The sequence below is a fragment of the Pan paniscus genome, chromosome 1 (assembly GCF_029289425.2).
Source record: "Pan paniscus chromosome 1, NHGRI_mPanPan1-v2.0_pri, whole genome shotgun sequence".
NCBI classification, from domain to species: Eukaryota; Metazoa; Chordata; class Mammalia; order Primates; family Hominidae; genus Pan; species Pan paniscus.
The window spans coordinates 51,080,871-51,098,495 of record NC_073249.2 but is presented as its reverse complement, the minus strand read 5'-3'; the positions used below and the strand labels follow the sequence as shown (position 1 = coordinate 51,098,495).

At 32.9% G+C, this 17,625-nt stretch overlaps 1 protein-coding gene across 4 annotated transcripts in view; it reads left to right on the top strand.

The window, feature by feature from the left end:
• Positions 1 to 17,625, top strand: part of NEK7 (NIMA related kinase 7) — a 165,356-nt gene that overhangs the window by 131,687 nt on the left and 16,044 nt on the right. For all 4 annotated transcript variants that reach the window (XM_003823069.4, XM_055110070.2, XM_063597983.1 and 1 more), the window contains 2 exons: positions 4,160 to 4,254; positions 8,364 to 8,477. In XM_003823069.4, the coding sequence (XP_003823117.1) occupies positions 4,160 to 4,254; positions 8,364 to 8,477 (209 nt within the window). The remainder of the gene's footprint in view (positions 1 to 4,159; positions 4,255 to 8,363; positions 8,478 to 17,625) is intronic.

Genomic DNA, 17,625 nt, shown 5'->3' with positions numbered 1-17,625 from the left:
GGTAAACTTTTGTTAAAATTCAGCAAGATAATACATAGGATGCATTGAACACAGGACCTGGAGCACAGCAACAATAACAATAAAATATGCTTAGGTGTTTTTCCTCAGCATTATTAAAGCTCTTAAATGTTATCGGTTGCACTTCAAAGATGACAAATTCTATTTTATAAATGTCTTTTGCAGAAGAAATATTGATCTCCTACTCAGCCATTCTATATTGACCTCAGTTAATACTACTAACAATGAAATAAATTTGGCCTCTCTCCATTCTGTCTGCCAACATAATTTCTGGGCTGACTCATGAGTATGAAGGAAATAATGGAAATTAAGTCCTATTCCCTGAAGTTGTGTGTGTGTGTGTGTGTGTGTGTGTGTGTGTGTTTATATCGAACTGAGGTGTAAGATGACTTGTCTCCTTTTAATTTTCCCAACAAGGAATATTCAAAGCTTTCTTTTCTGTAGTTTGCTCTGATTCTAGGAGAAAGAAACTATATTTCTAAACTCAGTTCGTTTGTTTGTACTCTCCGACTTAAAACACTCTCACTCAGCTGTCCTAAGTAATAGTTTAAAAAGGACAATTTTTTTTCCATTTTGTTTTCCAGATGGATTTTTGTAGAGTTTCTGTAAGTGGTACAGAATTTTAAAGCAAAAGGGACCTCAGAGATCAGCTCATCTTTCTCATTTTATCTTACAGATGAGGGAAGGAAATAAAAAGAGAAGTTAAATGGTCCTAACTAGTTAGTGGCAAATGTAAGATGTGAAAGAGATTTATCTTTCACTGGTTTTGTGCTGCCTCCCTTGTTTAAAGAACACACAAAAAAGCAATCCAAAGCTAACTGCATGTGAGGATGCTTCAGTCATTGTTTTCTTTTTTCATTCAAATTTTTGCAGAGATTACAGTGCTAAATTGTTAGCTAAACTATTCTGTATATAACCTGCTCTGATGAAAATTATCAATTTAGTGATATCTTCCATAATAGCAACATGTTAGCAGAACTTGTTGGTTCTCTTAAACATATTGCAGAACTTCTAAATATCAGTCTTCATTTTATTCAGGATAAAGATTAGAATATATTTATTGTTTATGGAGTATATACCATATAAAACTTTTCTCATATAGCTAGAATAAGTCAATGTAATGAAAGGGATTTTTACATATGGATGACTGCCTTAGTATATTTTAATGTAATATTCATATAGAATAAAGAAAGGTCAGGTAAGATTTTTAGTTGTTACCAGTTTTCCTCTAATGTCAGCCTCTGTTTTTTATAATGTTATCATCCATTTCCTACTTTTATTCATGTCCGAAGGTTAAAGTGGCATAAGTATCTGCTATTGCAAAATGTACTTTCATTTTACCTACAATCATAAATTCTTGAAAGATAAGTGGAATTACATGTACTGTAGTCTTCAAGCTTCTCAATACATAGGACAGTAATTCGCATGATCATTTTAATGTCTAATCATATCACTCCGTAACTCTCTTTTCTTGTACAGCTGTTAAAAGAAGTCACAACATTCTTGAGGCAACAGTAATCGTAGACACAGCTGTCATGAATCTCTGAAAAAGGTTTTTGGAAATAATTATATCTTCATTAATTTTGAAATGTTGAAAACATATCACTGCATTTAAATGTACTGCAAATTTTCCTGAGCACTTAAACTTTTAGGCCTCTCTGCTAGATAGAGAGAGGTAAGGACGAATCAGTTTACGTGATGGGGCTGAACCTCTTTGCTCAGTGTCAGTCAGCGTGAGTCCTTGTCCAGAACGGAGGGGCATATGAGGAAGCATGTCAGGAGACAGTAGAACCTCCCTCTTTAGGCCTGTGTTCCCTAGTGAATTATGAATTTATCCTATTAATAATTATAGTGCAGAATACAAAGTTACTCATCTTATGTAATGACTGTTGGAAATTTGTTGATCAAAGAGGTGAGTAGCATCCTTAGCTTTACATTTTAATATATACTAACGAATATATTTAGTTTAAATATTGAAATAAAACATGCTTATTTAATATAAAGAGGCTTGTTATTTATAATATTAAGAATCAGTATCTAAATTTAAAGTATCAGTGTTAACTGAGTGTGTAACTTTTTGCAGTGACCTCCAGCAGCTCACTGAAAAAGGATTTTTGTACATTAACATTTTTTACATTTTAAGTTTAGCTTAGTAGAATTCCTAATCATTCTTTTCCTCTGCTCCCTTCACTTGGGTCGTCCTTGAGTTCAGTTTGTGTTGCAGTTAAGGTGTTATGCTGGGGCTAATCTCTGTAAAATGCTAGCATTTGTTCTTCTTTTTCCTTATCATCAATCTTTCACACTCATATCAAACCCCTAATGTATCAGCAGGTTTCCCAGAGCTACTGGTTAAAATTACCTTTGCTTTTGGTAAACTCTGAACCTTCAAGCCTCAGTGTTTTCAGTTGCCCCCCTGTGGATTCTGTGAAGCCTCTCTCTGCACATTCCTCACTGCCAGTCACTTGCTTTATGTCCTGAAACCAGGAGCAGAGCCTGTTTATTATTCCAACTGTACCTACCATCCTTCCTTAAATGGAGAGAATGTGTGAATATTTCCAATAATTGGTGTCACTTATGCAAACTACAGGTGAAAGTAGTTAGAACTCCCAAAGCTAGATAGCTTGTGTTTATTTTACACAGTAATAATACAGATTCTTTAAACCTAGCTGTTTTCCAAAGTTCTTTGCTTTTCTGACACTATAGAAATTGGCGTATTTACCTGTTTGTCTTCAAAGTAAATGCTACAATTAAATAATTTATGTCTTAAAGTTTGTCTCATTAATTTTTGTATATTAATAGTTCGTATTTTATTTAAGTTTCTTATCCTTCTGTTTGCATACTTTTTTTTTAACGTTTCTTCATCACTTTCATAAATACTTTTCTTTCATCCAGTCTGACTAGGGCTATCCATGATTAGTAAAAACGGATTCCGATACAGGTAGGATATCATGGGTCATGGTACATGATGTTTTCACCTTTAGCTTAGTATAGTTTCCACACATAACTATTAGGTTATAACTTTATTCTTTTGGCAAACTGACTCCTGCCTTTGAGTATAGTGCTTTGATTATTGGTGTGAATCTTTTTGTTGCTTCTGACTAAAGACCCCTATTCAGTCTTGTTAGTCTTATTTAAGATTTATAGTAAACACCTGGGGAGGTCTTGAAAATTAATAGAAAAAGGAAAATGCCCTTTTCTTTTTGAGTAGCAACATATTTTTGGTAGCCCTTCCCTCAGGTAAATAAGATTCTAAATATTCTTAAACTTTGACTTTCTATTTGGCAAAAAGCCTTAGACTAATGATGATGAAATAGCCATCTGAGTTTGAAATTAAAGATACTCACTTTGAAAGTCACTTAAATATTTTTACACTTCAAAGTGTAACATATATGCTTTTGTTTATTTTCAAGTGTTTAATAGCATCTTCTAAAACAGTCATTAAAAAAAGAAAGTATTAGCACATCAAAGCAAGCAATTAAAACAAAAATTATCTTGAGTGTCTTGTCTCTAAAAAGGTCTCAGTAGTAACAATAACTCAAGACATTTTTCCAGAGATGCCAGTGCCCTTTCACATTTGTTATTATATAATCCTTTGATGTACAAAAGTCTGTGGTATTCTTTCTAAAGTGGAAGTAAGGCATCAAGTGTTATATCATTTGTTAACAGCCACGCTGTGTTCTAAAGGATGTTTCTGTAAAAGTTAACAAATATGATTTATTTACTCATACTCTACTAAATTGTTATATTATTTATTTTTACATAAATTATCATGCTTAATTATTTGGGATATTCAAGCCATATTTTTTTTAAAAAATAAAGCCAACATGAATCATTTAAGTAGGTATTCTTGGCAGAATTACTTTTTTTCCCTTAGTTATGCTCCGTTGATTCTTCTTGGATTGATCAAAAGGAAATAAAGTTTAACCCACCACATTGTTTAGTGCAGTTGTTAGTGTACTATTTAAGGGTCAAGAAGTAAAGAAGAAATTTTAAAGTTTTTAGTATTCTCAAAAACAGCTTTCGATCCTAATGAATTATTTTGGTGATGTTTTTAAATTCAAAATTTTGTATGTAGTTTCTTACCACAGCTGCATCTTTATTTTTATATACCTCTTACTTTATTTGGTTTGTTTTTTTGCAGTTGGTACGCCTTATTACATGTCTCCAGAGAGAATACATGAAAATGGATACAACTTCAAATCTGACATCTGGTCTCTTGGCTGTCTACTATATGAGGTAGGTAATGTTGATAAATTCCAAATATTGATGCAGTTTTACTTAGTATATTTCCTCTATCCTTATAGTATATACTTACTTTTTTCTGGATGTTTAAGAATCACCTTTTTAATTGTGAAGAATTTTCGTTGGGTTAATAACTTTGTATAATGGAATTTAATAACTATACATTCCTACACATCTAATATATTTTTAAATTGTGTTCTTTTGATGAGAAGTTTATTTTTAAAGCATTAACTTTTATGTTAATATAACGCCTTTCTGTATATCTTGCATTTGTAAAAATATACGTTTGAACATCTGTAAATCTTGATCCATGCATTACAGGAGTGGCATAATGGATTGGATTTAATATATGAAAGTATAGTAAATATTTTTATCAATATTTTATTTCACTTTTACACAGGTGTAATTTAGCATTAAGGATAGTATGCAAACAGATAGTTCTTCTAGGTTATCAATTTAGTTTCCATGAGTAACAATTTGTATTGGTAAAGCTCAGTGAAATACTCTCTCTTTTGTTCTACTGGTGATCATTTATCAAAGGAAGATGGAATCATGTAGGTAGGTCCTCTAGAAATGTTGCACTGTAATAATTTGGGTGGATAAAAGAAAGCATGTTAGTAACACATTTTACATCTGTGTTAGTATAAAAGTATCTCAAGCTAGTGACTTCTGTAATTTTGTTTTTTTAATTGAATGATAATTTTCCTAGGAATATAGGCTTCGAGTCAAAGCTGTTAATTAAAAATTAGTCTATATCTAAGTAGGTTTTAATAAAGTGAGGAAATGTAATACATGGAAGCATTTTCATATCCCTGTGTAGGAATCATTTTCAGATCTCTGTGTATATGAGAGAAGTCTAAAGAGGATAAATAGAAACCAGTGCATTTCCTACTATATATATTTCCTGTCTCTTGTCCTCCAGAACTAAATGAAATATATGATGAAATCATCTATTTTAATTGTACCACCATTACTTGGAAGTAGAGCATTAGGAGGTGTTTTTTGACTCTTTAAAAATGTATGTCATGATCTTTTATTATTTTATTCATTGCAGATTCAAATTTCCTTAATTTAAGGAACCTGACATTATTTGTTTTGTCTTTTCTACTAAAGTGACTAACAACTACTTAAAATGAAAGGATTTTTAAATATTCTTAAATAAACTCATACTTTGGATAATTTTTGTTATGAAAAATTATGAGTCAGTAATGTAACAAAACATGTCTTTATATGTGCACATGAGATTACAAGAAATTACGCTCACTGTGTTATATTTTGTTAATAATTTGGTACAATCCTAAAAAGAACTGGATTGTTTATATTGTTACTATAATATTTAAAAGTTAGTCACTCTGTACATTTAAAATATTTTATGTTTGTTTAGTTAACCTTAGATTCCTTTAGGCCATAGTCTAATATTATCAAAGCAACATATTATCTTCAAATCCCTAAAAGTAAACAGCAAATTGGTTTCCAATAACTAGATTAAATTTAGCAATAAAAAAGAAAAAGTTCTGTTGAGGTAGTAAGTGGTTTTTGAGAGGAAGTTTGCATAATTCTTTTAGATCTAGCATACTCATGTGAAAACTGAAATAATTTATCACATTTTGAATTTGCCTTTGAGAGACGGTGTCCCATTTTTGTATGGACTTAAAATGCCACAAAAATAAAAATAACATCTTTGGACATTTCTACATCCATGAGTTATATGTATTGTGGATGATTTTGAGTTAAAGTATCTATCATGCTAATGTTAGTTTTCATCTCAACGCATTTTCTTGATTTCTCCATGCAAATCTTTTAGAAGAACTAGAATTTTTCTAAAGCTTTAATTTAAATTTATGTTCTATTTCCTTTCAGTTGTGTTTCAATGTACTGTTAATAGAAATAGCTAACAGTTTGGCTTTTAAAAATTGGTCATAACATCACGTATTTTGTATTGTACCCACTAAAAAATTATTATTAACAATGAAGACGTAGGAAGCCTTTTTTGAAAATGTATTTTAAACTCAGAAAATTAGACTTTCAAATATTCCTGAAACCTCAAAAAAAAAAAAAAAACTAGCAGTACAGTTTTAATTGATATGCAACAAAGTAGACTTTACTAATTAAAATCAAGATGCTGTGCTTTTGCTACACGGACCTTTACATGGAAAAGTAGGTTTTACACATTTCCTTTATTGTTCAGCGCAGCAATTGCATCCTTACAGGGTTGTAGGTTGGTGGCTTACAGTTCAAAAAAAAAGAGAGCTGCCACCAGCCCCGAAGACAGACAGTGGGCTTTCGTCCCTCCGACACCCCCAGAATACTAATCAGGAAAGTCAGACCCTGGAGGTCAGGGAGTAAGTCAATCATTCTAGCGATCGTCTCAGTGTGGAGGATCAAATTAGCCTGAAAAATTCAGCTGCTGGGAGGAGAGGGCGAGCAGCTGTCAGGGGCAGCATCGAGATGCACTAATGAACCAGATGAATAGTGCAAAAGCTTGAAAATAAAAACAGGACAGTTGACATTTTTCATCTGTCAAAGCAGGAGATGCATGAAAATATACTATTCCTGTTTAACTCCTTAGGGGACATTCAGATTTTTTTTTTTTTTTTTAACACTCTGCAGTACTGAGAAAAAGGACTATAATGAACGCCTAGAATATGATAATGAATATATGTACATTTACTTAAGGTTTTGCAAACACGGAGAGACTATAGTTTATATATACAGTGTATTTTTAAGGTAACATTTATCTTAAAGTGTCCTTGTATTTAAAACAAAAACCACTATTATTATTATTATTATTATTATTATTATTATTATTATTGTGGTTCTTTTAGAAATTTCCTCTCAGAGTGTTTTATATGATTAGGGGCATTCAGATTGTTTTTAACTTTTTTCTCGTCATGTGAAACAACTCTTCCTAAGGTACTTCTGTATAGTTGTGTGCACGTTTTATGTAAAACATAGGCAAGATAAAAATGTGTTGAGCTACTTTCCAGTTTTGATTTCCAATCCCATCCCCTTCTCATCAAGGCTCTGAAGGAGTTAAAGCTCTGTCTGGAGCACAGAAGACAGATGAGAGCCATTTTCAGCTTGTCCTGTCCCCACTGACGCTCACTGAGTAGCACAGCATGGACTAGCGTGTTTCACACACACTCTGCCTGTCTGGGGAATGTACACATTGTCCTTCCAAAATCAAACTTATTAGCACATGTAGAAAAGGGTGACTGACTTTGGGGCAGCCTGGCACTCCGTGTTGTATTCTTGCTGCTGTGGTTCAAAGATTTAGAAGGTTTTGAACAGGATGCGAACATTTTAAATTGAATTTTTAGTTTGTAACACTGCTTACCACAGTACTTGCTTGCACTTTAAATGTCAAGTTAGAACCTTGTCTTAAAATAAATTTAAATTCAATAATGTCTTTTTTAAAGTTGTTCATCCTTTGGGTCGTGTTTTTCTGCATAAAAATCTCATTTGGAAGCCTTGAATTACAGCTATGACTCATAGAGCTTTTGAACATATTTAATTTAATGTTTTTGAGACATTATCAAAAGAAAAGAGTTCTAATTCATTGTAAACTATTTGGGGATCAGTTATTGCATTTAAATTGAAAAGACTGTTTTTTCTCAGAATAACTTTTATCTTCAGAAACTATTATGCAAGAGAAAATGCTCTGCATTCTCTTCCCTATGCTAGATTATAATTCAGTTTTAACTTCAGTTTCATGTTTGTTCTGTATGGTTGAGCTACACCTTGTGATGACTGTTTTGTTGTGAGATATAGTAGTTGTTTTTGTGTCATTATAGGTACCAAGAGTTTTTAAATTATGTGTTATTTTTCTTTATTGTTTTATGTTGCATTTGTATATAAAGAAATATGCTAATTCTCTATTTTAGGGAATTTTAAATGTTGGAAAAAAAATAACCAAAAGTTGCAGTAAGATTTTTAACTCTTAATAAATTTCCTCAGAAGGGGATATTCATAAAAATCAAAATGCCCAGATAACTCTATTTAAAATATTTGTGATTATTTTCTACCCCCGTATAATATACTTGATGAAATCACCTTTTAAGTTACCATCTAACTATATCAGTTTCATTGGGGGCATTTTACAGATGGCTGCATTACAGAGTCCTTTCTATGGTGACAAAATGAATTTATACTCACTGTGTAAGAAGATAGAACAGTGTGACTACCCACCTCTTCCTTCAGATCACTATTCAGAAGAAGTAAGTCATTTTCAGCCCACATGTTCTTCTGTTGTCCATTTTGCTAACATTTTTATTTTACTAAGAAATTTTACTTTATCCAGAAATGAAAATGAATGGTATAGGTAGCAGAACTAGCACTTTTTAATTCTGTTTTCATTCTCTTGGAGACTTGCTGTCTAAAGAGTTGACTCTGCAATTGATAATGTGTAGTGCAACACAACACAGCATGTGGTGTAAAATTGGCCACTTTCTAGGTGTGATAAGAATAGTAGCTGACTCTACAGTGTACTGAACGGTGCAAAGGGCAGAATTAATGCTCATACTTAGGCTCTAGTTAATCATCATGTCTGATGGCCCTTCCTAACAGGGCTAACTCCTTATTCTCACAGTCCCAGACCAGACCAGCACACAGTTGTAATTTTCTATTTTGGCAGAACTTCCCTTTCGCCCATGTTTTCCAAAACTCGAAACACGCATCTCTTAACTACATATCTCTGAGCCTTATTATTTAAGCTTTACCTTCCCTCCTTTGACAATACCTGTCCTATCATCACCTCACTGCTATACTCAGATTCTACTGGGGAAATGTTTCGAGGTTATCATTGTAGACATGTTTAAAAAGTGTGTTAGTTGTGGCTGAAAATCTTAGAAGGCTACCTTATTAAGATCTGAGTCTGAATGCTTGCTTGCTTGCTTTGGTAACCCATTGAAGTGAGTTGTTTTGGCTCTACCCTATGTCCAGTCTTTCATTGAACAAAACATCTCCCATTTTAGCCTAACGTATCATCATTTTACAAATATTTAAGGAGGATGTATGCAGAATAGCAGTATCTCAGGTCAACTAAAATGTTTCATATTAGCTCTTTATGGAATACTCATCAGGGACCTACCCAGAGAAAATAGTGTGTTGAGTTAGGACATCGCACCTTCTCATGAGCAACAGATTTTTTGCCTCAGGAAAATGGAAAGGAGAAAAGGAAAAATATAAAACAATTATAATGTTCACTTATTAGGTAATCATGTCAGTCTTTCTATTGTGAAACGAATAGCATTGGGTCTTAGTATTATGTAAGGAAATTTGAGTTCGTGTAACTTGAATAATAAATATCTCTAAAGAATTTTCACCACATGTAAAGCATTTGTGTTCCTAGAATATAATAGGCACTTTTTCTTCTGGTAGTTTTGATACTGATAATCAGTGATGCCTGTTTTTTTCTGCATAGCATTTGTATTCAGGTAATTAGAATAAACTGTTACACAGCAGTGATGATAATTTAAAAGTATTAGTATTATCTTTATTTGATGTTAATACTATTATGTTAGCCATTTTTAATTACTATTTTGGGTATAGACTATAAATATGGCATTTCACAAAACCAACTTCAGAACTATAGGCCTGGAAATACAGTAGGGTGTGAACAATAATGCAAAATGATAGCAAGAATGTCAGGGGCCTTTCTTTGTTGTGTCATTCATGCTGTCTTCTTTTTTCCATGAAGCGCATGAATATTTCACATATCTGCATCCTCATCCCCTATTCTTCTTGACTAATTTTCAGACTGTCTGAATTTGCATTTCACATGGTAGCTGATTAGGAGATGCCGAGTGCAGCAGTGAAGCCTCAGCAGGCGGTTACCATGGTGACCTTCAGCAGGATTTTAATGATGATACCACTAGTGGTTCGTTGAAGTCGGCCTGCCTGCAGGGCTACTTCACTGCAGCTAAGTGTGAAGTTGGATATGCGGATTCTCAGCCAAGGGGCAAATATCAAAGTCTGGCCCAGATAGAAGGTCTTAGAGTTGGGAAAGGAAAATAGATTCCACTTTTTACTTCACTCTATATAGTTACCAGTTTCGAAAAGAGCTGTAAAGCAAAACACATTATATGGTGTACTTTCCAAAAAAATGTGATTCCTCGTATTGGTAAAATGTGTTGTCATTCCCTGATGAAATAGAAAGCTGTAGTTTCTAGGTAAATGTGGAAAATAATTCTTACTAAAGAAATGAATATAAAAATATGCAGACTGTATAACAATGTTACTTTAATCTATTTAGTTATGTAGAAGAGTTCTCAAAACAAGAGCTTTGAAATGCAGATGTGCTAATAAATATTTTCTCTCCTTAAGCAGGAACTCAATTTGTAAAATAATTATTCAGAATTCATGGTAGCCAAAAATCCCAAATTTGGTAGTGCTATAATGTCTTAAATTTTTTTAATAAAGTAGACTTTTTAGATCTTTTAAAAATCCAGAATATCATTTAATTTGTTAGTATGGCAAAATACAGGAACTAATAAAAAGTGAAGTACAGAGTTTTTCAACAGTGAACTTTTAATTAAAAGACAGTTTATTTTGTTGATTTTATAGCTACAATGATAACAGAGTGTGTATTTGAAAAATAAAAAAATTTAAGCAAATCAACTTATCAGGTATGTATTCACGAGCTTACCAAATTTGTGTAGCTACTGCCAAATTTTTAAGGTTACTGCCCAAACAAGATTTTAAGGGAGGATTTCATGAGAATACTAGCCATACCTGCCAATCAGCCTCAGTTGACAGGAATCCTCAGGAACCCTACACAATTTATTTCTAGATATAGTCATTCTATTTAAGAACCCAGAGTTTAAAAGCTTGGGATTTTTCTTTTAATTTCCTATCTTATATTCTAAAACATATATAACAATTAAGCATTAAAACAAAAAATGAGAAGTTTTAGAAAAATAAGCCTGAATGTCAAATCTTTTCTTTTGAATTATGCTAGTCTTAGTGTGTACAAATAATTAGGGTTCTGGATTGAAATATTTCAGCTACACATAAGTGATATTAGGGAATCTGTATTTTATGGCTGACTTAAATATATTTATTTCTGATTTCTTTTGGTGTTTTGTATTTTCTCCTTTTCTAGTAATGATCTCATCCATGTATCAATGGGCAATTACTATGTTTAGCAAGAGTCCTGGGTTGAAAAGATAGATATCTTTCCTTAGATGTCTCTTAGTTTAAATGAAACTTGGTATTGTTGGTGACAGTGAAGCAAACATTTACTTATGTATAAGGAATTGTGACTCAAAAGGCCCGTCGTAAACTGACCTGGGCTCATCTCTCAAGAATTATTGATCATCAGATATTCTTTTCTTCTTTCTCTAACTCTTTATCAATGCAAGTTCTACTAGAAGTTCCATGAATTTTCATGCTTTTATAGATGATGTTTCCTCTTTCTGAAATACCTCTTTTTCCTGTTCTTTCCAAAGAAACTCACTCTTTTCCTTTCAAACATAGCTGGGACATAAAGTTTTCCTGCACAGTTTTCCCTGACATCCTTTCTTCTCTCCCCATAGCCTCCTCCCTTGGCAATTACGCCATGTTGTAGTAGCTTCCTTGCATGGATGCCTCCCCCTGCAGACTGTCAAGCTCCTGCCCTTGAGGATCAGTAACTCTGCTGCTTATCTGTATAACTCTAGGGCCTGGGGCCTGACACATTTTAAAAGGCTTAGTAATTGATTGATTGATTGATTGAGGGAATGTGGGCAGGAATCTCAGAGTTAGATTAAAGGATGAACCAATAAATGACAATTGAATGAGTGAGAGAAACTTCTCCAAAGAACTCTCTGTAGAGTAAGGCAGAAAATTACTCACAAGATAGGCCAGAGGATGTGATAGTTTTGTTTTATTGATATTACTTCCTGTTTTACATAGGCCTCATTTTCTCTGTAATGCCAGGTGTCCATTTACTGGGAAATAAGATAAATAGACTGTTTTCCTTCCATTTCAGTATTTAATTTCTTTGAGAGACATTGGAGTAGTCATCAAAATTATCTGTTTGTTCACAAACTTATCTCATGAAACTCTAAAATAGTAAATAGCTATATTGTTAATTATTTTGAAATTTAACTGATACTGTTAAAATGTCAGCATTAATATCAAGCAAAATATATACTTCGTTTCTTTCAATACTTTTTATTTGTTATTAAAAATTCCTAGTTTAAATAGAGAAGGCATAAGAAAGGTTGACACAGTGGTGCCTCAGTGGTTGCTTTAGCATAACATTTCTGGGCCGGGCGCTGTGGCTCACGCCTGTAGTCCCAGCACTTTGGGAGGCCGAGGCGGGTGGATCACGAAGTCAGGAGATCGAGACCATCCTGGCTAACACGGTGAAACCCCGTCTCTACTAAAAATGCAACAAATTAGCCGGGCGTGGTGGCGGGCGCCTGTAGTCCCAGCTACTCAGGAGGCTGAGGCGGGAGAATGGCGTGAACCCAGGAGGCGGAACTTGCAGTGAGCCGAGATCGCGCCACTGCGTTCCAGCCTGGGCGACACAGCAAGACTCCGTCTCAAAAACAAACAAACAAAAAAGCATAACATTTCTTTTCATGTTAGGTTTGAGGAGACAGATTTGGAAGAAAGTTCTGTAAGCTGAGTACAGGGTTTGCAGATGAAAGTTTAAGAAATGGAAATGAGAAAGAAGGATAAATGGTGCCCTTCGTTGAAGAAAATTGAGTAGAGATAAATTGAGGACTAAAAACAATGCTTTGAGTGAAAAAGAAATTTAAGCATTTATCAAACATTGGAAAGACGGTTAAAATGTTTTTAATAAAGTAGACTATTATTACAATAGTGCTTGCTGATCTGAACTAGTGGCTATGGCAGATGTTTATTTAGTAATGATTTTAAATGTATTGTAAATAAGAAAGACTATTGAAGGATACAATATTTGTGGTTATTGTGATTATATTCTGATTATATTTTCAAAAACTTGATAGTTCAGTAAGTCTCATTAACGCTTTTTTAGGTGAAGAAACCAACAAAATGTGATTTTGGAATCGGAATTATTAACCCAGTGATCAGTTTCCACATCACTTAATGTCTCTTTTGTTTCACCTTAAATTTCTGTTCATTTTATGACTTTATACCTCCAGCCCACAGATAGAAAACTATTTGTTTTTTAAAAAAATCAAGTAATGAGCCCACTCAAAAAAATTAACCCATAAAATATCAACCTGAAAGGTCACATTCAATCAAATAACTAATATGAATGAATCATAAACTTTTACCTCATAAATGCTAATAAATATATTTTGGTTTTATCTCCTTTCTATTATTTTTGACTTTCTTTCTTAGGTGGACACTGTCCCTCTCCTTTTTTTTTTTTTTTTTAAAGTTAGAGAAATGGAAGGCAGGAGGGGAGGGTTCTTTCTGGCTTCTCCTGGAATAGTTTAGCAGTGCAGCCTGATAATATCTTTTCTGCTGCTTCACTCAAATGTTTAAGAATTTCTGGCATCATTTCCTATATTGTTGAAACAAGAAAAGTCTTGATTTTCTGGAGTATTTAAAATGAACACAGGGATTAAAAAGTACAGGTTTTTTTTCCTATGGTTGATTATGTATGAATAACAAAAATAAATTTTTAATTGAACTAAACTGATTTCAGATATTTATAGGTTATTGGAGAGTACAACATATTTATGTGGCTTTGAATAAAATTACAATACTGAATTTTTTTCAACTTTTGAAATCACATTTTCTTTAATGCGATTATCAATTTTCCTGCTAAAGAAGGGCAATGGCATCATTCTCACTTTACATATGAGTAAGGAGAGACCTAGACAATGTTTAGAGCAAACACTGGACATCACGGTGGTACCCGTGCGGCATGGCATCCCCCTGTTTGTGTTACAAGAACACAGAGCCCAAAGTAAACTCTCAGGTGTTTTATGAATGAGCATTTCATGATTTTTACTCTTAGACTTACTAATTCTTTATTTTTTGCCTCTCTTTTCTTAACCCTTTCACTCACCATATTTATCTGGAATCTCCTTCCCTAGAAGCATAGCAGGTTAGAGGGCAGAGGCACAATGAGGTGTTTGCTTAGAACACCCTTCTGGCTCATGGTAACTCAGGGGCAATGTAACATTGAAAGGAAAGAATGAGGAAACGGCAGAAGGGTAGGAATTATTTCCATATATTTGAGTATGAAAAACCAAGCATGTATCTCAAGATAGCAAATATGTTGATCCATAATATATTGAACAAAAAAAAGTTACAGTTTGTCATAATTTTACTAATACTTTGTTTTCAAATGGCTACTGTTAAGGAAAGGAAATCACTAAATGAAAGCTTTAAAAATATAACTGGGTTTCAAACCGAATATTTATAAATAATTTTTGTTTATTTTTAAATTTAGAATATATTTAAAGAAGATTTTTAAGGGAGTTAAGCCAGTAACAAAAACCATGACATTTGTTTTGGTTCATGAAAAGAACTGCTTTATGTAAATACGAAAAAAAACAAGATGAAAGTGTCAGGTAGAGATTATTTATGCATCTTTGAAGTTAAATTAAGTTTATAAAACTTTTTTATTCATTTGAGCAGTCCAAATATTTTTAGTTTGTAATTGCTAGATTTACAAATTGTAATAGATCTATGTAAGTTTTCTGGAGTTGTTGCTGGAAATTAACCACAGTTGTTTAAGTTGGTGTTAGAGGATTTTTTTCTAATACATTTTCCCAAGATTATTTAAAAGAAGGACATTATTTTATATGGCACAAATAATGTCTGAAGGTAATTCTGTACAAATATTTCTGCAGTCTCTGCAAACATGTAATCAAATGCTGAGGTAAGAGTATTTTACTTTAAAATGTAGAGAGAGATATATAATAAAATCAATAATATATAATTGTGCCATTATTTATTAAAATTAACAGTATTATCTCAAACACTATTAATAACATTTGATTTTCTTTCCTATAAATTGTTTCGGTAAATTTAACATTCTCATCACTTACAGTATCAGTTGGCCACCTTGCTGAAAGTTGCCATGTAAGATTAGATCTTTAAGCTTTGAATGTTCTATTTTTGTTTAAAAAATATAGTTAAGCAGTCCCTTTGTTCACCTATGCTTCTGAAGCAACACTGGGGACTTGCTCCTTGATGACATGAATCCAAAACGGTGTCCTATATTTCACATGTCCTGTGGGATCCTACAAAATCATGTAACTTTCTGTAAGACTTTCACAGTTTTCAAAAGACACTGAATGATCTTCAGCTGTGAAATATAGACATTACATTACCTTATATCTGTGTAAGATTACTTTCTTTTCCCTTTCCCTTTACCCCCAATTCAATCACTAGTGACACTTTGGTGTACAAGTTGGATACGCCTAATCATTTTGTATAAATATCTAAAGCTCCAAAATATAGTGTACTTTAATGTATTAGACCCACTTTGGGGTGCTAAAATGTGTCCTTGGGTAGATGGAAATTGGGTATATCCTGGAGGCTGACATAACATAATTGGTCTCAGAGGGATTAAGATGGGGGTGAAAAAGAAACAGTACCAATAGCACTAGTCTTTATTATTCTGTTGAGAATTGTGTTAGTGACCGAAAGCTGTAATGCACAAAGAGCCCTATTGTTATTACCTGTACGTGACTGAACTTGATCTGTAATTGGGTTATCACCCTGACAACAATGACTGTTAACACTGTCTTCTTTTTAATATTTCTGGTATCAACCTATTTGCTTTGATATCTCTTTAGAAATATACAGATCAAAATATATTAGTATTTTCTCTACTTTATTGAGAACACTCATTAATTTCCTTATGGCTAATGACCTCGTAATCCCTTAGGAATGTTGTAGAGAATCCATTTTATTTTTACTTTATATACTTTATTTCATTTAAGTGTTTCTGTGTTGCTTTTTAAATTTTTGTGAAGCATCTGAATTAAACAGTTTTCTCTGATTTTGCAAAGGCTTTTGTATATTCAGACCTTTTGCCTTATTTTTAACATATAAAACAATTTTTATAAAAGCAACAAAGTAGACATTTTTTACAAACAAGTAGAAAGTGATGCAAACTAAATTTTCTGAGATAACATAAACCATGAAATGCTTACTTAGTTGTATTTATTCTTATTAATGTTGTAATATCTACGGATATTGGAATTATTTCTAAAATTTAAAGCAATAAATAGAAAGCTAACTCCCTCAATTCAAGGACAGGAAAGGTTTTGAACAAGTGATTGATTAATACTATTAGAAATTGAAACCTGACATGAAGGAATAGATATGAAGTTCTTAATGTTATTGTCTGATCACATTTTCCTTGAACATGGTTAATAATGTAGTACTTAGAATCATTGCACAGTATTGGATAAATGTTAAAAGTTTTTAAAATAACTTTATTCCTTCCGGAGGTTAACAGAAACTTTTAAAAAATGTGAAATAAACAGGGAGATGTCTAAGATCTTTATCTCATTTTGATTATTTGATATCTGGAAAAAAAAACTTAGAGGTATTTCTTATGTTCATCAGGTCACTATGTAAGTTTGTAATCCGGAGTAAAGAAATTGTTCTGTGACAAAAATCAACTATATTTCATTTGGAGGGAGTTTACTGCCATTTCATGAGTCAGATTAGAAATAACATTAAAATTATCCCTCTAGTCATAATAATCTGAATATTTTGGTGTCATCATTTAAATATATCCCTCACAGATAAAGTAGGCCTGTGTCTTATTGGGAATTTTGCAGAACTCGAGAGAAAATTTTTTGGTTTGTTTTTTGATCAGAATTGGCCTATGAAATGTGAAGGCAGATCCATTAATTTTAGAAACCCGAGGAACTGGTGTTAGAGCTAACATTCTTTTGAAGGTCTAATAACCTAACAATCTATCTTTGACTGTGTGGAAGGTCACCCCACCTTTGTGCAGAGGTGGCCGTGAGGGACCCTGCAGATCAAGTTAGAATTTTCCCGGGCAGTATAATATAGTACTGTATATAAAAGCTTGGGCGCTGGAGCTAGACTGCTTCGGTTCAAATCCAGGCTTTGCCCCTTATGCGTTTGTGGCCTTAGGAATGTTACTACTCTATAAAATTGTACATACCAGTAGTGTCCACCCCCATAGAGTTTTTATGAAGATTGAATAAATTAAATCATGTAAAATGCATAGAGTCGTTCATAAATATTACATATTAGCTTTTAGGAAATAGTTTTTCTTTACTCAAGCATTGGAACTAGCATTTAGTTGAAACCCTAGAGTTATCTCAAAGAGCATAAGGAGATATATTTTGATCTGAAAATGTTCAGGGGACTATATTTTCAGTTCTCCATTGGAGTCTTAGAAAAACTAATAATTCCGTGGAATATCTAAGTACTATAACCCCAGGT